At 45.8% G+C, this 23,399-nt stretch overlaps 2 protein-coding genes across 2 annotated transcripts in view; one reads left to right on the top strand and one right to left on the bottom strand.

Moving 5' to 3' along the window:
* The window catches only part of LOC145363570 (uncharacterized), a 54,303-nt gene extending 53,718 nt beyond the window's left edge, over positions 1-585 (bottom strand). The window contains exon 1 of the mRNA XM_080218754.1: positions 23-585. Coding sequence (XP_080074880.1) covers positions 23-585 — 563 coding nt within the window. The remainder of the gene's footprint in view (positions 1-22) is intronic.
* A 2,299-nt stretch (positions 586-2,884) lies between these two features.
* Positions 2,885-23,252, top strand: LOC145363569 (uncharacterized). Its single transcript, XM_080218752.1, has 5 exons — positions 2,885-3,639; positions 15,678-16,381; positions 16,770-16,840; positions 18,607-18,846; positions 20,673-23,252. The coding sequence occupies exons 1-5, from the start codon at positions 2,885-2,887 to the stop codon at positions 21,684-21,686; spliced, it is 2,784 nt and encodes a 927-aa protein (XP_080074878.1). The 3' UTR covers positions 21,687-23,252.
* The last annotated feature ends 147 nt before the right edge of the window (positions 23,253-23,399 follow it).

Genomic DNA, 23,399 nt, shown 5'->3' with positions numbered 1-23,399 from the left:
GTGAATCCACTGGTGTGTCTGCAGGCTGGATGCCTGAGTAAATCCCTTCCCACAATCCAAGCAGGTGAACGGTCTCTCCCCAGTGTGAACTCGCTGGTGTGTCTGCAGATTTGTTAACTGAGTGAATCCCTTCCCACATTCTAAGCAGGTGAATGGTCTCTCCCCAGTGTGAACTTGCTGGTGTCTTAGCAAGTGGGATAACTGACTGAATCCCTTCCCACAGGGAGAGCAGGTGAACATCCTTTCCATAGAGTGAACTCGCTGATGTGTCTGCAGTTGGGATTGCCAAGTGAACCCCTTTCCACAGTCAGAGCATGTGAATGGCCTTTCCCCAGTGTGAACTCGCTGGTGTGTCTGCAGAGTGGATGACTGAGTGAATCGCTTCCCACACATGGGGCAGGTGAAAGGCTTCTCCCTGGTGTGAACTCGCTGGTGTGTCTGCAGGGTGGATAACTGAGTGAATCCCTTCTCACACACAGAGCAGGTGAAAGGCCTCTCCCCGGTGTGAATGCGTCGATGAGTTTCCACCTCAGATGGGTACCTGAATCCCTTCCCACAGTCCCCACATTTCCACTGTTTCTCCATGGTGTGGGTATCCTTGTGACTCTCCAGGTTAAACAGTTAAGTCTCACACAGAACATGAGTACAGTCTCTCACCACTGTGAATGATGGGATGTTTTTCTAGGTTGTGTAACTGGCTAAAGTTCTTTCCACAGTCACTCTGATACGGTTGTGCATTTGTGTATCTTGATGCTTTTCCAGTCACACTGATACTTAAAATCTTTTCAAGCAGACAGAAAAGAGTAACATTTCATCTTCTGGATTCAAAGGCTGATGACATTCAGGTCCTGTGTCTGTCAGATTTGACTGTGAGATTTCTGGCTGTAAATCTTCACCTTCCGATGTTCTGTAAAACTTTACAGAATTTATCAGTGTCAGTATATGATAGAAAATTCAGAAGAATTTCTATAGAATATTTTTTCCTGTCTCATTCCCCAAAAGCTGTAAATCTCCATCCCACACTCCCTCCATTCTCACTCTGCTGTATCTAATGTTCACTCTCACAATTCTCCTGAAGGTGCTGATCGAGGCTGATTGACAGATCCATGCTCACTGCTTCCTGTCCTGGACACACACAGATGAAAATCTTCATGCAGGCTGCCAGAAAAGAAATGGAAAAGGGGGAAACATTGATTTCCTCCCAGATGTTGCACAGGGGAGGAAGTTTCAGCCTGAAGCTCATTAGCCAACTTCCGCATTGCGACGTCACAATAGACCCTGCCTGAATCAGCTAATCGGAATCATCCTGCTCTGCGGTGACGTCTCCGGGTTCCAGTGCGCAGGCCCGGTGCGAGCCCCGCCCCCACCCATTGTTCCCCTCCCCCTCCTCGAGCCAAGGTTTCCAGATAAGCGGCTGGCGGCTCCGGCCAGAGCGAGAAGCCGCTCGGTGATCTCCCCTTCCCCCCCGGCCCGGGACTGCGCATGTCTATGGGAGAGGGGCAGCTGCGCATGTGCGGCTGGGAGCCCAGTCTCTTACCTTGATGCTGAGTTGTTGACCAATGGGAAGAGTTGGAGGACCGGAAGAACTCTGGTCCTCCAACCAATCGGAGCGGGGGCTTTGTGTGAACGAAGATTGAGCTTCAGACAGACTGAAACTTCCTCCTGTCTCCACCATCTGTGAGTAAAACACTTTCTTTTCTCATTTTGGGGAAAATTGGGGACTTGCAGCAACTGAGGGGAAAGGAAATTAATCCAGGGAGGATGCAGACTCTGGAAAGATTGGCCCAGGTCTCTCTCTCTCTCTCAAAGATGCTGACATCCTTTGCTCAAAATAAACTCTGGATGAAAGCAAATTACTGCGATGCTGGAATCTGAAACCAAAAGAGAAAATGCTGGAAAATCTCAGCAGCTCTGGTAGAATCTGTAAGGAGTGAAAAGAACTGACGTTTCGAGTCCAGATGACCCTTTGTCAAAGTTGCTGAAAATTTCCAGCGTTTTCTCTTTTAGTTTGACATCCTTTGCTTCCTCAGCTTGATACACTGATTTGTCTGGCTAAAAGGATGTATCTTTCCTAATGTTCAGAATTAAAGGAGATGGCTGATATTTAAGGGGACAATAAATTAATATAGGGACAGAGATATATCTAATGATTTTTTTTGTAACAGATTAGATACATTATTTATGGTTGTGTAATGAAGTAATTTATTATTATTTCTATTCCTGTAGTATTGTTCTGTACTTATGTTATGTACTCCAGTTATAGAGTCATTACAGCAAAAGGTTCCCTTTGGCCACCCAGGTCCATCCTGACTCTTGGTGACGGTCCCTTAGTTCTCGAATCAGTGAGCATGGATTTGTCAGTCAGCTCAATCAGCACCTTCAGGAAGATTGGGAGGCGAATATTAGATATGGAAGAGTGAGAATGGAGGGAGAGTGAGTGGGATGGAGATTTACAGCTTTTGGGGAATGAGAGAGGAAAGAATATTCTGTAGAAACTAGAATTGCCTGTGAATTTCTATCCTGTGCTGATTATTGTGAACTCTTTTACAGGATATCAGAAGGTGAAGATCTGAGGGCAGAAATATCAAACCAAACGTCACACAAAGTTCTCACAACTTCAGTCAATTTATCGGAACCTGAATATCATTGGTCTTTCAATTTAGAAGGATAAATTTTTGACGGTTCTGTCTTTTTCAGGAGATCTTAAATATCAGTGTGCCTGGAAAAGCACTGAAACACACACAGCCGAGTGAGAATGTTCCAGTGCACTGACTGTGATAAGAACTTTAACACAGTCTGAATAAACATTGCACCATTCACATCAGGAAGAGAAATGAATTGTGTTCTGTGTGTGGACAAGGCTTCAGTGGATTGTGAAACCAGCATGGAGAGACGGTGGAAATGTGGGGACTGTGGGAAGGGATTCAATTACCCATCAAAGCTGGAAACTCATCGACGCAGTCACACTGGGGAGAAGCCATTCACCTGCTCTCAGTGTGGGAAGGGATTTAGTCAATTCTCTCTTCTGCTTACACACCAGCGAGTTCACACTGGGGAAAGGCCATTCGCCTGTTCTGAGTGTGGGAAGGGATTCAGTGATTTACCCACATTACGGAGACACCAGCGAACTCACAGCGGGGAGAGACCATTCACCTGCTCTGACTGTGGGAAGGGATTCATTCAATCATCCCATCTGCTGGCACACCAGCGAATTCACACCGGGGAGAAGCCATTCACCTGCTCTGTTTGTGGAAGAGTATTCAGTAATTCATCCACACTACTGACACACCAGCGAGTTCACACTGGAGAGAGACCATTCAACTGCTTTGACTGTGGAAAGGGATTCATTCAGTCATCCCACTTGCTGACACACCAGCGGGTCCACAGAGGGGAAAAGCCATTCACCTGCTCTGAGTGTGGGAGAGGATTCAGTGATTCTTCAAACCTGCTAACACACCAGCGAATTCACACTGAGAAGAAACCATTTAACTGCTCTGTGTGTGGAAGGGGATTCAAACATTCAGCAACTGTGATGAAACACCAGCGAGTACACACCGGGGAGAGACCGTTCACCTGCTCTATATGTGGGAAGGGATTCACATTGTTATGCAACCTGCAGAGACACCAGCGGATTCACCAGTGATGACAGGGTTGGATCCTGATGTTATTGCTGCTGTTAATGACATCCAGGACTGAACCATGTTCATTCTGACAGTGGGTGAAGTGAGAGTGTCAGAGGGTTTCTTTCTGCTGGATTGGCCAGTCTCACAACTTTGCTCCCGCTGGGCTGATGCTCTTTGAGCCTGGGAGAGCACATTTCCACTGAAATGATCACATTTGATGGCAGGATTAGAGGATACATGTGAAGCTTCTTGTAGTCTACCCGTTTCTTTAAGTCACGGGTTGATAGGTTTTTGACAGACAAGGGAATTAAGGGTTATGGGGAGAAAGCGGGAAAGTGGAACTGAGCCACGACAGATCAGCCATGATCTTATTGAATGGCGGGACAGGCTCGAAGGGCTAGATGGCCTACTCCTGCTCCTATTTCTTATGTTCTTATGTTATGTTCTTATGTAGTTTAATTATGAAAGTCAATTCTGGAGAAATGCTATGTCTTAAATCGTATTAGCTTTTTAACTTAAAGAGAAATGGTCACTTTCCTTCAAAGTACACACAGATTAGTGTGGGTTTGATTATCAGTTTCTGTAATGGCGTTGTCGTGATGTATTTTCTGTGGCTTTTAATTCTTATGAAAATAAAAATGATATTTTGTAATGTATAATATAAAAGTAGGGAGGTCTTGCTGCAGCTGTATAGGGCATTGGTGAGGCCGCAGCTGGAGTACTGTGTGCAGTTTTGGGCGCCGTACTTACGCAAGGATATTTTGGCCTTGGAGGGAGTGCAGAGGAGGTTTACTAGGCTGATGCCGGAGTTGAGGGGGTTGAGCTATGAGGAGAGGCTGAATAAACTGGGCTTGTACTCGTTAGAGTTTAGAAGAATGAGGGGAGATCTCATTGAGACATATAAGATGATGAATGGGATGGATAGGATAGAGGTGGAGAGACTCTTCCCGCTCAGAAAGGACAGTAGGACGAGGGGGCACAGCCTCAAGATAAAGGGGGGGCGGTTTAGAACGGAGTTGAGGAGGAACTTCTTCACTCAAAGGGTGGTGAATCTCTGGAATTCTCTGCCCGTTGAAGTGGTGGAGGCTGCCTCGCTAAATATTTTTAAGACGCGGGTAGATGGGTTTTTGATAAGAGAGGGGATTAAGGGTTATGGGGAGAGGGCGGGAATGTGGAACTGAGCCACGACAGATCAGCCATGATCTTATTGAATGGCGGGGCAGGCTCGAAGGGCTAGATGGCCTACTCCTGCTCCTATTTCTTATGTTCTTATATATTGCTTCCTGAGCTTTTGCACACCTGTCACCTTTCTGTGTAGATTTTCTATGTTCTGTAATAATTGTTGTATTAGTTTAAGTTTGTGTATCTCTTGTACTTTTAATTATTTGTCTTTAACTAACTTGCTTCAGGTGTCAGCAGTCACTAAGAAGTGAAACATCACACCTCAGATGTAGCAGTTAGGTCGATGAGCCTGACAAACATCAATCATCAGGAAATGACACCACACGTCCTTTTATTACAAGGAAGCAGATACACAAATTACCTTGTGCTGCCTTGTTATCTCAGTGGAAAAGCTTTGAATTTACTACAGCAGGAAGGAAAAGCAATAAAGAAAAGGATGTTGCTGCAAGTGACTGAGATCCTGGATTAACTCAGTGAGGAGTTAATGGGAAGTGATATCAGTAAGGTGACCAGGGCAGCACGGTGGCACACTGGTTAGCACTGTTGCCTCACAACACCAGGAAGCTGGGTTCAATTCCAACCTCAGGTGTGTGTGTGTGTGTGTGTGTGTGTGTGTGTGTGTGTGTGTGTGTGGAGTTTGCACATTCTCCCCATGTCTGCGTGGGTTTCCTCAGGGTGCTCCAGTTTCCTCCCACACTCCAAAAAGATGTGTGGGTTAGGTTGATTGGCTGTGCTAAATTGCCCTTAGTGTCGGGGGGTTAGCAAGGTAAATACACGGGGTTATGGGGATATGGTCTGAGGTGATCGATGCAGACTCAATGGGCCGAATGGTCTCTTTCTTCACTGTACCGATTCGATGATTTCTATGAGTTAATGGGAAGTGACATCAGCAAAATGGCCAATATCCTTCAGGGACCAATCAAACATTGATCAGGCACCATTTATCCAATCAGGGATTGATCATGTGCTGCTGAGATCAATCAGAACCAAAGTAAGAAGTCTGACAACACCAGGTTTAAGTCCAACCGATTTATTTGATAGTAAACTCACAAGCTTTCGAGGTTTCCCTCTTCGTCAGGTGAATGGAGAGTTCTGGCCTCAGACAGAGCATATAAAGCACAGACAGTTTACAGATTACTGATTAGAATGCGAATCTTTACACCTAACCTGCTATTCAAGTCTTAAAGTGGCCGACCATGTGAGTGGAAGGAGCACTGATCACAGTTTAAAGAGATGTGTATTGTCTCCAGACAGTACAGTAAGTGAGGTTTTGCAAACCCAGGCAAGTCACGGGGGTTACAGACAGTGCGACATGAACCCAAGATCCCTGTTGAGACCGTCCTCATGTGTGCGGAACTTGGCTATCAGTCTCTGTTCAGCGACTCTGCGCTGTCGTGAAGGCCGCCTTGGAGAATGCTTACCCGAAGGTCGGAGGCCGAATGCCCGACACCACTGAAGTGTTCGCCAACAGGAAGGGAACAGTCTTGCCTGGTGATTGTCGAGCGGTGTTCATTCATCCGTTGTCGTAACGTCTGCATGGTCTCCCCAATGTACCATGCCTCAGGACATCCCATCTTGCAACGTATCAGGGAGACAACATTGGCCGAGTTGCAAGGGTATGTACCGTGTATCTAGTGGATGGTATTCTCACGTGGAATGCACTGCTCAGAGTGGTGATGGTGGAGGCAGATACAGTTGGGGCATTTAAGGGGGTTTTAAATAAACACGTGAATATGCGAGGAATAGAGGAATATGGACCAAGAGCAGGCAGAAAGGAAGTTTAATTCAGCATCAAGTTTGACACAACATCGTGGGCTGAAGGGTCTGTTCCTGTGCTGTACTGTTCTACATTCTATTAGTGATCTCCATCTAGAAATAGAGGCACTGGAGAAGGGGCAAGAAAGATTGACAAGAATAATCCCAGAACTGTAATCACTTGTGAACTCACTGGTGTTTCACCAAGTTTGCTGACTGAGTGAATCCCTTCCCAGTCAGAGCAGGTGACCTGCCTCTGCCTGGTGTGAACTCACTGGTGGGACATTAGTTCCCGAGAGCTTTTGAAGCCAGGCCCACATTTAAAGGGTCTCTCCTGGGTGTGATGATGTTGTGTCTGGGCAGGCTGGATAACAGAGTAAATCCTTTCACACACACCGAGCAGGTGAATGGTTTCTCCCCGGTGTGAACTCACTGGTGTTTCAGCAGCGTTGATGATATTCTAAACCTCCTTGAACAGTGAGAGCAGCTGATCGGCCTCTCCCCGCTGTGAATGTGCTAGGGGATCATCAGCTCCTCAGAGCTTCTGAAGCTGGCCTCTCGAGTAGAGCATTTAAAGGGGCTCTCCTCGGAGTGAGTGGCTCTGTGTCTCAGCAACCTGGATGACCGAGAGAATCCTTTCCCACACACAGAGCAGGTGAATGGTCTCTCCCCGGTGTGAACTTGCTGGTGTTCCCTCAGGGTGGATGACGTTTTAAATCTCTTTGAGCACTGAGAGCAGCTGAACGGTCTCTCCTCAGTGTGAATGCGCTGGTGGATCACTAGATCCTGTGAGCTTTTGAATCCACTCCCACAGTCAGAGCATTTAAACGGTCTCTCATTGGTGTGAGTGAAGTTGTGTCTGTGCAGATGGGATGAAGTAGTGAATCCCTTCCCACACACAGAGCAGGTGAATGGTCTCTCCCCGGTGTGAACTCGCTGATGTTCCCACAGGCTGGATGATGTTCTAAACCTCTTTGAGCAGTGAGAGCAGCTGAACGGTTTGTCCTCAGTGTGAGTGCGCTGGTGGGACACCAGTCCCTGAGAGCTTTTGAATTCACTCCCACAATCAGAGCATTTAAACAGTCTCTCGTTGGTGTGAGTGAGATGGTGTCTGCGCAGGTGGGATGAATGAGTGAATCCCTTCCCACACACTGAGCAGGTGAAAGGCCTCTCCCCGGTGTGAACTCGCTGGTGTATCCGCAGGTTGTACGATGTTCTAAACCCCTTTGTGCAGAGAGAGCAGCTGAAGGGTCTCTCCTCAGTGTGGATGCGCTGGTGGGACACCAGTTCACCAGAGCTTTTGAAGGCATTCCCACAGTCAGAGCATTTAAAGGGTCTCTCATTGGTGTGAGTGACTCGGTGTGTCTTCAGAGTGGATGACTGAGTGAATCCCTTCCCACACAAAGTGCAGATGTACGGTCTCTCTCCAGTGTGAACTCGCTGGTGTATCCGCAGGCTGGCTGACGTTTTAAACCTCTTTGAGCAGTGAGAGCATCTAAACGGCCTCTCCTCAGTGTGAATGCGCTGGTGGGACACCAGATCTCCAGAACTTTTGAAGTCATTCCCATACTCAGGGCTTTTAAAGGATCTCTCCTGGATGTCAGTGAGATTGTGTGTCTGCAGGCTGGATAACTGAGTGAATCCCTTCCCCCACACAGAGCAGGTGAATGGCCTCTCCCCAGTGTGAACTCCCTGGTGTGTTTGTAAATGGGATGACTGAGCGAATCCCTTCCCACACACAGAGCAGGTGAACGGCCTCTCCCCAGTGTGACTGCGGCGATGAGTTTCCAGCAGAGACGGGTAATTGAATCCCTTCCCACAGTCCCCACATTTCCACGGTTTCTCCATGGTGCGGGTGTCCTTGTGACTCTCCAGGTTAAACAATCAGTTAAATCTCACACAGAACACAGGTACAGTCTCTCCCCGCTGTGAATGCTGCGGTATATTTTCAGGCTGTGTAACTGATTAAAGCTCTTTCCACACTCAGTGCACTGGAACACTCTCACTCGGGTGTGTGTATCTCAGTGCATTTCTAGTCACAGTGATATTTACAATCTTTTGAAGCCAAGAGGCCAAATAAGCATTTCTCTTGTTAGATTCAAAGGCCGATGATATTCAGGTCCCAAGATATTGAGTCACTCTGTCAGATCCAGATGTGATGTTGGAGATTCCTGTCTGATTTCTCCTTGTCTAATATCCTGTAAGTCAATTTAGAAAGCAAAAAATGGCAATTCAGAATACGATCAAAATTCTCGTTTCTATGGAGCATTCATTAAAGACACAGTCATGGAACATTAAACTTGCCTCGCAGAGCCTCCTGTATCAGCACACAGGCAGCTGCTTTGAGAGACTGCCAGCAGTGCAAAAAAGTCGGGGATAAGGGTGTCCTCAGAAGTGGGATTCATTGTGAAAGCTCAGGGACGGTTCATAAGATGTTGCAATTCTATGATTTTAATGAATGTTCTTTCCTCTCTCATTCCCCAAAAGCTGTAAATCTCCATCTCACACAGTCTCCCTCCATTCTCACTCTGCTGTATCTACTATTCACCCTCCTGAAGGTGCTAATTCAGTGTAGGCCAGACCAGGTAAGGATGGCAGATTTCACTCCCTAAAGGACATTAGTGAACCAGATAGGTTTTTCCCGACAATCGACAATGGTTTCAGGGTCATCAGTCATTTCTTAATTCCAGATATTTTTTATTGAATTCAAATTCCACCAGCTACTATGGGGTGGGATTGTTGTCAGTGCAGAATCGATGGGCTGAATGGCCTCCTTCTGTACTGTAGGATTTCTATGATTCTATGGCAGGATTCAAACCCAGGTCCCCAGAACATTAGCTGAATTTCTGAATTAATAGTCTAGCAATAATACCACAAGGCCATCATCTCCCAATCAAGATCATGGCTGATCTGATTGTAATCTTAACTCCACTTTTCTTCCTGTCACCCTTGGCTTCCTTTTCAATCAAAAATCTCTGTATTTTGAGTATATTTAATGATGCAGCCTCCATTGCTCTCTGGGGAACAGAATTGCAAAGACCAACAGCCCTCTGAGAACAAAGAACAACACAGCACGGGAAACAGGCCCTTCGGCCCAACGAGCCTGCGCCACCATTTTAACATTGTGAGTGCCCTATGACCTATGACCTTTGTCTATGCCTATTGAGGGAAGACTAATTTAAGGACAATTTGTTACACCAATCAGCCAAAGAGCATGTTTTTGGGGTGTGGGAGGAAACCGGAGCACCCGGAGAAAACCCACGCAAACACGGGGAGAATGTGCAAACTCCTGCAGACACCGGCCCAAATCCATGTATCTGCACAGCAAAAAGTGATAGTCACTGAGCTGTCATGTTGCCCGTCAGATGGTCCAGTTTAAGCGTACACTAATGACGTGAAGCACTAGGCAACTCTTGAAGCAACATCCAAGAGCAGCCCTCGCATGACCCACCGCGTGTATGCCCCTTGTTGGAGGGAATACATTTCTCCTCATCTTCATCAGAAATGGGGGACCCTTTATTTTGACAATCTGCCGACTAATTCTAGAATCCCCAACGTTGGAAACATCCTCTCTTCATCTATACTAATCACTACCTCACAATCTGATGTCAATATTATGATCACTTCTAAATTCCAGTTAGTACAGGCTCAAACTTTCCTCACAAAACAATGCCAGGTATCAGCCTGCAGATCCTTCTCCGAACTGACAATGACAGAGAGGTGATCAAGAAGGGCAACGGATGGACATGGATTCAGATCCACAGTAATGGAGTCACGCCAGCCCCAGAGACGTGGAACCAGAGTACAGACAACAGAGCACAGCACAAAAATTCAAAATTTTAGATAAATGTTCAATAATACTCACCTCTGAAACAATTTCACTGTTTTCTAATTTAAAACCTGCAGCTGGAAAGGTGTCAGAAGCACTGGAATCAGAGAAAAACTGCAATCTTCAAATATTCTAACTCCCTGCAAAAGGAGATTACTAGAGTTATGTGTCAATCGTGGCTTGAAATGAAGAAATACACATTTTTGGGGGTTTTGAGATTGCTGTAAAAATCATCTTCTTCTAATCATCTGTAAAAGGAGATTCCAAAGTCATAGAATCTCTGCAGTGCAGAAGGAGGCCTTTTAACCCATCGAGTCTGTACCAAGTTTCTATTAGAGCACTTTACTCAGGCTCTTTTTCCTGTAACCTGATGTATGTACATTACTAATCCTTTCCTTCTCCCTCATCTTGGAACACAAAGGGACAATTTATCATGGTCAATCAACTCACTCTTCGGAGTGTGGGAGGAAACCAGAGGAAACCCACACAGGCAGAGGGAGAATGTGCAAACTCCATAGAGATAATCACCCGAGGCAGGAATTGAACCGGGTCTCTGGTGCTATGAGACGCTGTGTCATCCCCAAAAGTCATTTGTCGGTCCTGAATATAAATCCATACCATTTTCCTCTCCTGGATTACTTAAGAACAAAGAACAAAAACAGCCCGGGGAACAGGCCCTTCGACCCAACGAGCCCACGCCGCCATTTTAACATTACCAGTCCCCCCTCCACCCATGACCCTTATCTATGCTTATGGCATTCCACGTTGAGGGAAAACTAATTTAGGGTCAATTTATTACCTCCAATCGGCCAAATAGCACATCTTTGGGGTGTGGGAGGAAACCAGAGCACCCGGAGAAAACCCACGCAAGCACGGGGAGAATGCGCAAACTCCCACAGACACTGGCCCAAATCCATGTATCTGCACAGCAAACAGTGATAGTCACTGAGCTGTCGTGTGCCCAGCATCTGGTCCAGTTTAAGCACACGCTAACGACATGAAGCACTAGGCTACTCTCGAACATCCAAGAGCAGCCTTGTACGACCCATCGCGTGTATGCCCCTTGTTGGACAACAAGGCGGACTGACTTAAAACCTGTGAATTAAAAGAGAAAAACATTAGTATCATTCCACATCCTTATACATTAAGATGGAATATACTTACATTGGAAGCAATTCAGAAAGGTTCACTCGCTGGTTTCAGGCATGAAGGGGTCTGTTTTATGAGGAAAGGTTAGGCAGGGCTCATTGGATTTTAGATAAATGAGATGTGATTGTTGGAGTGAAATTAAGACTGTGATCTGTGAAAGTTAATGCGTATGTGACTCCAGGGACTGGCTGCACCCAGTACTTATCCTGTGGTTAACAAAGATCATTCTGTTGCTGACTAAATGACGAACTAACCTTTGAGCTACATCCTGTTATTGTATAAAAAATACGGAACAGACAAAAAAAGACCAGACCGCGAGGTCCAGCTGTTCAGCTGAGCTTAAGATAAAACGGAACTGAAACAATATGTTGTGGGTTTTTGTTAACGGTTGTTTTTCAAGGCATGTGATTGGAGGTCAGTTGATGCTAGACAGGCCCAACTGGTTAAATACATGTAACCATCCAAAGCTAATGACAAAATCCCTGGGCATTGTGATGTGGAGCATGCATAGTGTCATTGTTGTCCTTGGCATTTGTTTGTCCCTGGAGAAGCGGAGTCAGCGTTAGGCAGTGGCTGGGCGGGTCTGGAAACACCTTGTGGATCCGCAAACCCTTCAGAATCATTGTCAGCTCCCTGGTTTGCAGTTGCGGGGCTTCTCGGTGCGGGGTGGCACGGTAGCACAGTGGTTAGCACTGCTGCTTCACAGCTCCAGGGTCCTTGGTTCGAGTCCCGGCTCGGGTCACTGTCTGTGTAGAGTTTGCACGTTCTCCTCGTGTCTGCGTGGGTTTCCTCCGGGTACTGTGGTTTCCTCTCACAGTCTAAAGATGTGCGGGTTAGGTTGATTGGCCATGCTAAGAAATCCCTCCTTAGTGTCCAGGGATGCGTAAGTTGGAGAGATTAGTGGGTATAATATGTAGGGATATGGAGCTGGGGCCTGGGTTGGGATTGTGTTTGGTGCAGACTTGATGGGCTGAAGGGCCTCTTTCTGCACTGTAGGGTTCCATGATTCAACCTGCTGACACACTAGAAAGTTCACACTGGGGACAGGCCATTTACCTGCTCTGTCTGTGGGAAAGGATTTTCTCATTTACCTTATCTTCTGAAACACCAATAAGTTCACACTGGGAAGAGGCCGTTCACCTGTAATGTTTGTGGAAAGGGATTTTTTCAGTCATCCCACCTGCTAACACATCAGGAGTTCACAAACAACTGCAAGGTTTGGATTCTACTCTTATTGATGCCGTTAATCATATCCAGGTCTGAATCATGTTCACTCTGACAGTCTTCATTTGTTGAGGTTTAATATTCTGAATAAATGTGAGATAGACCAGCTTTGTTTTAAATATTATTGTAGATTTTTGTCTTTCCCACCTGAGTGTTTAACATCACCAGGCTGGAGCTCAGAAAGGACAATTGGGGGAGGATCATATGGCGGGAACAGAACGTAGTCCTTCAGGATCACACTGAGAGGGACAAACAGCACTTTGATCTTCCTCATCTCTCTTCACAACAACAAAGTACCCATGTAATTTAATCCTGAGATCTATAAGAATCTCAGTTGCTCCTGTCCATGTTTCAGCGCTCCTAGACCAGAAAGAGAAGTTCCTTTACAACTGTGTTTGGAGCCAGGAAGAAGAACAGTGAATGCTGGAAGCATGCTGCTAAATCAGAGATTGGTGTAAAACTGGGATCTGTTCCTGACTGAAAGTGAAACGGCAGGTTTAGATTTCCAGACTGAAAATGCAGAAAAGTTTAAAATATTTTAGCGTGTGTGTGTCAGTGCCAGTTTATTGAACAGAAACCAGCTTCAAATAAATTGGCTGAAGTCTACATTAAAGTAGCAGCTGGAGAAGTTCAAAGGAGCCTGTTAACTGCTGAGACAATTAGACAACAATTTGATTCTCAGATAAAGAAGGAGCTACACCGTGTCCAAGAATTCCCAGTTTTATTGATGTGACTTCCCACAGACTGTCCTTTTAAATAAACCTCACTCCTATCAACCTTTAACCATTATAAACAGAATAGAGAGAAGAGCGAGGCTGTGCCTGTCCCTTTAACTGGAAGCGGAACAGCATCAAGCCCCATCTGCCCCTTTAAGAATGAGTGAAGTGTTCAGATTCCTATTGGTAGTTTTCTGGGTCATCTCCTTATTTTGGATTATTCTCAGTGATCCTCAGTTGTGTGAACCTCTGTCATATACTGACTCATTTAACATTGCTCTCCTCTGTCTGAGGCACTCACTTCACTTACCTTCCACCCCATACTCAATTAAACACCCTCCTTTTTCACTCTCTTAACCTCTCTCTCAAATACTGTCTAAGTCACTTACTCTCTATCTTTCTCTCAGGCACCCATTCATTGAACTTTTCTATGTCAGGTAGCGCTGAAACTCACTCGAGGTGTCACTTTGCATTCACTGTGGGAGCTGCTGCGCAGGCGCACTGTCAGGCTGTGACTGGAGCATGCGCGGTACGGGTGCTGCAGCTCGATGGAAGCGCGAGGAGCTGGTGCGGCTTTGGCGGCGGGTGAAATAAAACACCGAGTGTGGATGGGGAACAGAGCCGGTGGGTGGAGAGATTTCATTACCAGCAGACTCGGGTCGCAGAGTTCGATAAAAATCTAACGGTTCCCCATTTGGACAAAGAGGACCGATAGATTCGGTTGTTCTCTCGGTCCCGGGCCGGGCCCGCCGGCCGCCATCTTTATAAGGGGCAATGTTCCGGCAAGGACGCCGCCATCTTTATAAGGGGCCAGCTTTATAAGGGGCAATGTTCTGGCAAGGACGCTGCCATCTTTGTAAAGAGCAATGTTCCAGCAAGGACGCTGCCATCTTTATAGGGGGCAATACCAGCACAGGAGAGAGCTTTATGCATTTCTATGCTAAAAGCAAAATACTGCGGGTGCTAGAAATGTGAAATAAAAACCAAAAATGGTGGATTGCTATCCTGGACTGACAGTATTGCATTTACTAGATACTGGAAGGAAAGAATTCACAATTCAAACTATTACATCTAGATTCAGTCGATTCATCAAGATCACTGACCTTTGAATGTGCAAAGAAGCTGTCTTGTCTGTGAGAAATGATTTTCGGTATCAATGCGTCTGGTATTTGGGCGGCACGGTAGCACAGTGGTTAGCACTGCTGCTTCACAGCTCCAGGGTCCTGGGTTTGATTCCCAGCTCGGGTCACTGTCTGTGTGAAGTTTGCACATTCTCCTTGTGTTTACATGGGTTTCCTCCGGGTACTCCGGTTTCCTCCCACAGTCCAAAGATGTGCGGGTTAGGTTGATTGGCCGTGCTAAGAAATTGCCCCTTAGTGTCCAGTGGTGCATAGGTTAGAGGGATTAGTGGTTGTAACATGTAGGGATATGGGGGTAGGGCCTGGGTGGGATTGTGTTTGGTGCAGACTCAATGGGCTGAAGGGCCTCTTTCTGCACTGTGGGGTTCTATGATTCTATAAAAACGATAATTTCAAAACCAAGACTCCGCTTGACTGGACATCGTGGCAAAGTACTGCAGATGCTGAAATCTGACGAAGAGTCATCCTGACTCGAAACGTTGGCTCTATTCTCTGCCCACAGATGCTGTCAGACTTGCTGAGAGTTTCCAGCATTTTCTGCTTTTGCTGTGACAGGGAATCAATGTGGGTGAGCAGGCACTGAGGTCTTGGGGCTAACTGGACTTGCTGTCATAGAGTCATACAGCATAGAAAGAGGTCCTTCAGCCCATAAGTGAACAAGCAAGGAAAAGATGTTCCACAGAACCAGAATTGTCTATTCAGAATTTCTGTCCTGTACTTATGAGGATTAATTGTATAAATTCCTTTTACAGGCTATGAGAAAGGGAGGAATTCCAAACAAGAACATCAAAGCAAACATGACATCCAACATCTACTCATTTGATTCATCAGTGTTTGAATACTGTGGACTTTTGAATGTACAATGAGAAAGGTTTCTTTGTCCTGTCTAAGGATTTCAAACTGGAAGTTTTGAAACAATTGACTGGAAAAGCACCAAGTGAGAGTGTTCCAGTGAACTGACTGTGGAAAGATCTTTAACCAGTTATACAGCCTGATAAAACATACTGGAAAGAACAACATCATTCACAGCAAGGAGAAACCATACAGGTTTCAATTGATTGTCCAACCTGGAGAATCAGAAGGACACTGGCATCGTGGAGAAACTGTGGAAATATGGGGACTGTGATAAGAGCTTCAATTACCCAATGCTGAAAACACAATACCATTGTCACACTGGGGAGATACCATTCACCTGCTCTGTCTGTGGGAAGCGATTCACTCAGTCATCCCATCTCACTGACCATCAACTTGTACACAGTGATGAGAGACCTTTTAAATGTTCTGATTGTGAGAAGAGGTTTAAAAGCAAGAAGCATCTGGTAGCACATCAGCTTGTTCACACGGGGCAGAGGCCATTCCTCTGCTCTGTGTGTGGGAAGAGATTCAATCGGTCATCCCACCTTCTGACACATCAGCAAGTTCACACTGGGGAGAGACCGTTCCTCTGCTCTGTGTGTGGCAAAGGATTCATTCAATCATCCCAACTTCTGAGACATCAGCGAGTTCACACTGGGGAGAAGCCATTTACCTGCTCTGAGTGTGGAAAGGGATTCAGTCAATTGTCCGACCTTCTGGTACACCAACGAGTTCACACTGGGGAGAGGCCATTCACCTGTTCTGTATGTCGGAACAGCTTTGCTCAGTCATCTACTCTTCAGAGACACCAACGAGTTCATACTGGAGAGAGGCCATTCACCTGCTCTGAGTGTGGGAAGGGATTCATTCAATTATCCGACCTTCTGAGACACCAGCGTGTTCACAAATGATCGTAGGATTTGGATTTGTCATTGCTGCTTTTAGTGACATCCAGGACTGAGCATGTGGCTATGTAACCTGAGGTGTGTAAGAAATGTGTCCCAGCCATGGTCTTCCATAATTCAATGGTCCTAGAGGCAGAACAGAAACTCCTTTACGACTGGGTTTAGAGTCAGGAAGAACAACGGTGAATATTGGAAATGTGACATCAAATCAGAGATTAGTGTTAAATTGGGATCTGTTCCAGACTGAGACTTTGAGAATAAATAGAAATGTGGAATGAACATTTAAAATGTTTGTATGATATTCCTGATCTATCATTGTCAGACAATAACAACACCTAACATTTACTGTGTTGAAGAGACGATATAAATGTGAGAACTAACACTGTCTTCAGACGATGTAATTGATGGGAATATGTTGATGAGAAATAAGAGGCCAAGGCTGGAGCCTCTGGAGACACCAGAGGTAAGTGTGGGAATGAGAAGGCAAGATATTACAAGTGATTCGCTGACTCTGATTGAAGAGAGAATAGTTTTAAAGTTTAAAGTTTACTTATTTATTAGTGTCACAAGTAGGCTTACATTAACACTGAAATGAAGTTACTGTGAAAATCCCCTGGTCGCTACATTCCTGCGCATGTTTGGATATACTGAGGGAGAATTTAGCATGGTCAATGCACCTAACCAGCATATCTTTTGGATTGTGGGAGGAAACCAGTAATGCTGAGAATTGAACCTGGGTCCCTAGGGCTTATTGCATCAGTGCTCACCACCATGCCACCCATATAGATCCAGGGGAGACCAGCCCCACCCAGCTGGGGGACAGTGGAGAGGGATGGAGTAGAATGATGTAGGCGACCTTGTCAAAGGCTGCAAATAGGTCAAGGATGAGAAGGGAGAGTTTATCTTTGTCACAGTCACATAGGATGTCAGAGGGGACTTTGACAAGAGCAGAAGGATCTAGATAGGCTGGGCGAATGGGCCAGGAAATGGCAAATGGAATTTAATGTTGGCAAGTGTGAGGTGGTCCACTTTGGTAGGAATAAAGGTAGGAAGGATTATTACTTACGGGGCGAAAAACTGCAGCAGGTGACGGTGCAGAGGGACCTAGGGGTCCTTGTGCATGAGTCGCAAAAACCCAGCTTGCAGGTGCAGCAGGTGGTCAGGAAGGCGAATGGGATGCTGGCCTTCATAGCGAGGGGGATTGAATATAAAAGTAGGGAGGTCTTGCTGCAGCTGTATAGGGCATTGGTGAGGCCACAGCTGGAGTACTGTGTGCATTTTTGGGTGCTGCACCTGCGCAAAGATATTTTGGCTTTGGAGGGAGTGCAGAGGAGGTTTACTAGGCTGATACCGGAGTTGAGCTATGAGGAGAGGCTGAATAAACTAGGCTTGTACTCGTTAGAGTTTAGAAGAATGAGGGGAGATCTCATTGAGACGTATAAGATGATGAATGGGATGGATAGGATAGAGGTGGAGAGACTCTTCCCGCTCAAAAAAGATAGTAGGACTAGGGGGCACAGCTTCAAGATAAAGGGGGGGGCGGTTTAGAACGGAGTTGAGGAGGAACTTCTTCACTCAGAGGGTGGTGAATCTCTGGAATTCTCTGCGTGTTGAAGTGGTGGAGGCTGCCTTGCTAAATATTTTTAAGACGCGGGTTGATGGGTTTTTGATAAGAGAGGGGATTAAGGGTTATGGGGAGAGGGCGGGAAAGTGGAACTGAGCCACGACAGATCAGCCATGATCTTATTGAATGGCGGGGCAGGCTCGAAGGGCTAGATGGCCTACTCCTGCTCCTATTTCTTATGTTCTTATGTTTCAGTAATGTGGCAAGGCAGAAACCTGATGGAAGGATTCAAATATGGAGTTCTGGGAAAGATGGCCTTGGATTTTGGGAGATGACAAAACATTCAGAGTGAATGAAGGGGCGGGGCTGGAGGACCGAGCGAGAGCGACTAGTCCTCCAAGCAATCGGAGTGAATGAAGGGCGGGCTTGAGGGCGAGTTGCATTGTGGTGATCTGGAACATGCGCAGTGCTGATCACTGACGCGGTTGTAGAAATAGTCTGGGAGATAATACCAGGTAAATCAGGAATAGGTGATGGAGCTGGAGGGGAGTGAGTGGGCTTGGAGGCTTTATAAAAATCCGGTGTAGACCGCAAGTCCCCAATAGGAAGTTCGGATTCGGTATTTGAACCATTGACAGCTGCTCTTGCTTTTATCCCCGATTCAGGCCCGGGTGAACGACCGCCATCTTGACAGTGTGCGGCCGAGCGCACGCGCAGAGGGAGCTCCAGGCTCAGCCCGGCCCCTCATTCACTCCGATTGGTTGGCGGACCATCCGCTCCCATCGGTCCTCCAGCCCCGCCCACTCTTCCTATTGGTTTCGAGCTGCCCGGGCATTGTGACTTGGAGCATGCGCAGTGTCATTGCTGTCTTCGGCGCTTGTTTGTCCCGGAGAAGCGGAGTCAGCGTTAGGCGGTGGCTGGGAGGGTCTGGAAACACTTTGTGGATCCGCAAACCCTTCAGAATCATTGTCAGCTCCCTGGTTTGCAGCTGCGGGGCTTCTCCCTCCCGGGAACAGGCCCAGGTTAACGGCCCCATCCTGGCTCAGCCACTCGAGGATGGTTCACATCAGAGGATGGGGGAGGGGGACAGTAAATAACAGGTTACACTTTGGCCTCAAATCAATGAGGACTCTGATCTCTGGGAAGGAAGGAAACCCTGGGAGGTGGGCAGGGAGGATTCACAAACACCCGCTGGAGGCCCCAACACCCTCAATAAAAAGCTGCAGATCCCGAGTTTGCAGCTTTCTCGGGAGGGAGTTGGGCAAGTTTTGTGGAGACAATTCAGTTAGCGGTTCCTAGAGCTCAGAAAGCCTGAACTAGAATCCTGAACCCCACACTGGGTGGTTGTTTTATTAAATACTTTTTATTTGCTAATTATCTGTTGAAGAAAATATTAATTTGTTTTGAAAAATCATTTTATAGCATTTGTGAAAATACCCATTAAAATAGCAATTCTACCAATGTATTTCATAGAATCCCTACAGTGCTGAAGGAGGTTACTTACCTAGGCCCGATTCCCATAACCCCACATGTGTAAGCTGCTAATTCGTCTACTCATCCCGGGACATGAAGGAGCAATTTAGCATGGCCAATGCACCTAACCAGCACATCTTTGGACAAGGGGAGGAAACCAGAGCATCTGGAGAAAACCCACACAGACATGGGGAGAAAGGGCAGACTCCACATGGACAGTGACCCAAGACTGGGAATCAATCCCAGGTCCCTGGAGCTGTGAGGCAGCAGTGCTGACCATGGTGCCGTCTACATTTCTGATGAGAATTTTAATTTACTGACTTGGGAATTAATTCCTGGGAATAGTCATTCTGAAAATGACAGTTAAAATGTGTTTTAATTTACTCCATAATGCCAGGTTTCAGTTTGCATTTCAAAATTGAATTGAGAATGGGAGCAAATGGTAAAATGAAGTTTGAGACACTAGCTGCAATTATTTTCTGTGACTGATGATACCTCCTGCACAGGTGCAAAGGTAATTCCCCTACTGTTATGGCATGAATTAAATGGAGCCTTTCCTAGGAACAGGCCCATATTAATGGTCTCTGTGGTGTTTCATTGGTGAGCAGAGCACATGTGTCTATTGTGGTAACAACAGAGTAAGCGGGGCTGCACATCCTCTGACTTGGAAGGAAAATAATTGACCCCTTGATTGTATTCTCAATCTGCACATGGTCTGGAGAACCAAATCCAGCCAGAGTGAGGAGAGAGAGGGAGCTGGGCTCAGAGTGGAAATGGGGCAATGAGTTTGCTTTCAGCTCCGGGACAAGAGAGAGTATGTGGGATGGGGATTACAGCTCAAGGTAAATGAGATGGAGAAATGTTTCATGGAAAATGAAATTGCCTGTTCTGAATTAGTTTTTCAAAACTTTCTTTGCAGGGAACTAGAAGAGGAGGTTTCGCAAACTTCAGGTCAAGGTCTGACAGCCATTCCATTCATCATGACTTAAATATGATTGCTTTTGATGGTGGAGGAAGAAATCATTTTCTGTTTTGGCTGAAGAAGAAAATTTCAAAATTCAATGTGACAGAAAAAGAACTGAGACACACACGCACACACACACACACACACCCAAGTGAGAGCATTCCAGTGAACTGACTGGGGATAGAGCTTTAACCAGTTACACAGTCTGAAAAACATCACACCATTCACAGTGGGGAGAAACCATACACATGGTTTGTATGTGGATGAAGCTTCAACTAATCATCCAACTTGGAGAGACAGATGGACAGCAGTACCATGGACAAACCGTGGAAATGTGAGGATTGTGGTAAGGGATTCAATTATCCATCCCAGTTGGAAACCCATCGACACAGTCACATTGGAGCTGAGAAAATAGAGAAACCATGGAAATGTGATGATTGTGGTAAAGGATTCAATTATCCATACTTGCTGGAAAACCATAGACACAGTCACACTGGAGAGAGGCCATTCATCTGTTCTGTGTGTGGGAAAGGATTCACTACCTCCTCCCATCTGCTGTTACACCAGCGAATTCACACTGAGGAGAGGCCATTCAACTGCTCAACCTGTGGAAAGGGGTTCTCCTGTTCATCCAACCTCAATGCACATCAACGGGTTCACACTGGGGAGAGGTTGTTCACTTGCTCTTTGTGTGGGAAGGGTTTTGCTGGGCCATCTGGTCTTTGGTCACACCAACGAATTCACACAGGAGAGAAACCATTCACCTGTTCTGTGTGTGGCAAGAGATTCACTCTGTCATCTAACCTGCTGTCACACCAGCGAGTTCACACAGAGGAGAGACCATTCATCTGCACTTTCTGTGGAAAGAGGTTCAGGTCTTCATCCAATCTCAGTGCACACAAGCGAGTTCACACTGGGGAAAAGCCGTTCATCTGTTCCACGTGTGGGAGGGAATTCACCAATTCATCCGGCGTCCTGTCACATCAGCGAATTCACACTGAGGAGAAGCCATTTATTTGCACATACTGTGGAAAGACTTTCAGGCAGTTATCAATCCTCACTGCACATCAGCGGACTCACACTGGAGAGAGACCATTCACTTGCTCCGTATGTGGGAAGGGATTCACTCAGTCTGGCAGCCTGCATTTACACAAGCTCACCCACACTGGGGAGAGGCCATTCACCTGCTCTGTGTGTGGGAAGGGATACACTCGGTCATCCCACTTGCTGACACATCTGCAAATTCACAATTGTCAGCAGGAATTGAATTTTGCAGTTACTGCTGCTGTTAATCACATTCAGGATTGATAGTCGGACGATATTTGGTTTGTTTTTGCTGACATTAACAATCGCCACAGCTGGCTGAAGTTTAATATTCTGAGACGTCACTGATTTTCAGGGCTGCTGTGTTTCAATAGAAACTTGTTTATAATAAGTTTATGAACTTTTTCTGCAATCTTAAATTGATGTTTGGTGCAAACTGTACAATTCAGTGTCTGAAAGGTTCCATTGCTTAAGATTTCCAATTAGAAAATGCTCACAATTCTCACTGACTTGCATATTATTCACAGTGACACTTCCCTGATCACATTTAATTATTAAGGAACATAAAACAATGCGCAGATACTTTGTAGTACTGAACTTGAATATTGCTGAAAGGAGAAACCTGTTGCTGAATCTCTTCATCATGCATTCATCCGGATAAACAGAAGAATGCCAAATTTCAAATGATCACAATTAGTGGACTCTCATTGACTTGAACTATTACCATGGAGAAATCAATAAAAGACTGTAGGATTCTCAAGCTTCTGGGAAATTCAAAAAAGGTGCAAGGCTGAGCCTTATTATGAACTCGACTGATCATCTTCAATTGATTATGAGTGTAGCTATTGACACACTCGGGATTATTCAGCAAGTGCTGCCCAACTGTAATCAGAGTAAACATTGTATTTTTGGTTTTGTGAGTGTGGGCTGCTGAAAAAAATCATTACCTATTATGACAAATCAAGGAACATGCTGTTTTATCCTGTCACCCATTCGCTGGGATGTACAGTCTAGTACCTGGCACTGCGCTGGCAAAGATATTCATACCCAGCCTTGCTCATTTGTGTAGGAGGCTGAATGCCTTTTTGGTGCTGACACCTAGTTAGTGGAGAGTATTACTTGTGTAACCACAACATTGTTGCAGAATGAAACAGGTTAGTGTTCCCTCTGTATTATGCAGCCTTGTGATTGTGCCAAAGGCCATCACTTTCAGATCTGAAAAGTGCCTGGGTCAAGGTCAAATTACCCCGGAATGGGAAATTTTCTCTCAAATCTGAAGCAACAGGTTAAGCAAATCATTTCACATTAAAACACATGTTCAACGTTGCGGTAATTTGTTCAGTTACACACTTGGTCACGTGATTAGTTGTAGCATTCCTCAATGGAGAGATTCCTCACATGAGCCAAGTTTCAGTAGAGTATCTCTGGCCTCCAATGATGCAGTCTCTGAATCTATTCCTGGAACAAACACATTTGGAATATTGTGATAATGCTGTCTGAATCCATCAGGACAATTTTGTATTCAAGTGTGAGGGGGATAATGTTCATTGTTTTATATTTGGGTCTGGGGGATGATAATGTTCACTACTTTATATTCGGGTCTGAAGGGACAATGTTCACTGTTTTATATTTGGGTCTGGGGAATAATGCTCACTGCTTTATGCTCAGGTCTAGGGGGAGAATGTTCACTGCTTTATATTCGGGTCTAGAGGGATAACGTTCACTGTTTTATATTTGGGTCTGGGGGATAATGCTCACTGTTTTATGCTCAGGTCTTGGGGGAGAATGTTCACTGCTTTATATTCGGGTCTAGAGGGATAATGTTCACTGTTTTATATTTGTGTCTGGGGGATAATGTTTACTGTCTGGGGCTTGTTATCTTGAGTTGATTCTGCCTATGGTACATTCTCAATTGTTGGAGCTCTCATTAAAAGCCCTAATTTCCAGTCAGTGACTGAGTTGTCTCTGATGGGATGG

The sequence above is a fragment of the Carcharhinus amblyrhynchos genome, unplaced genomic scaffold (genome assembly GCF_965287045.1).
Source record: "Carcharhinus amblyrhynchos unplaced genomic scaffold, sCarAmb.v2.hapA scaffold_39, whole genome shotgun sequence".
NCBI classification, from domain to species: domain Eukaryota; kingdom Metazoa; phylum Chordata; class Chondrichthyes; order Carcharhiniformes; family Carcharhinidae; genus Carcharhinus; species Carcharhinus amblyrhynchos.
The sequence above is the reverse complement of the archived record's forward strand: the minus strand, read 5'-3'. Positions and strand labels throughout refer to the sequence as shown.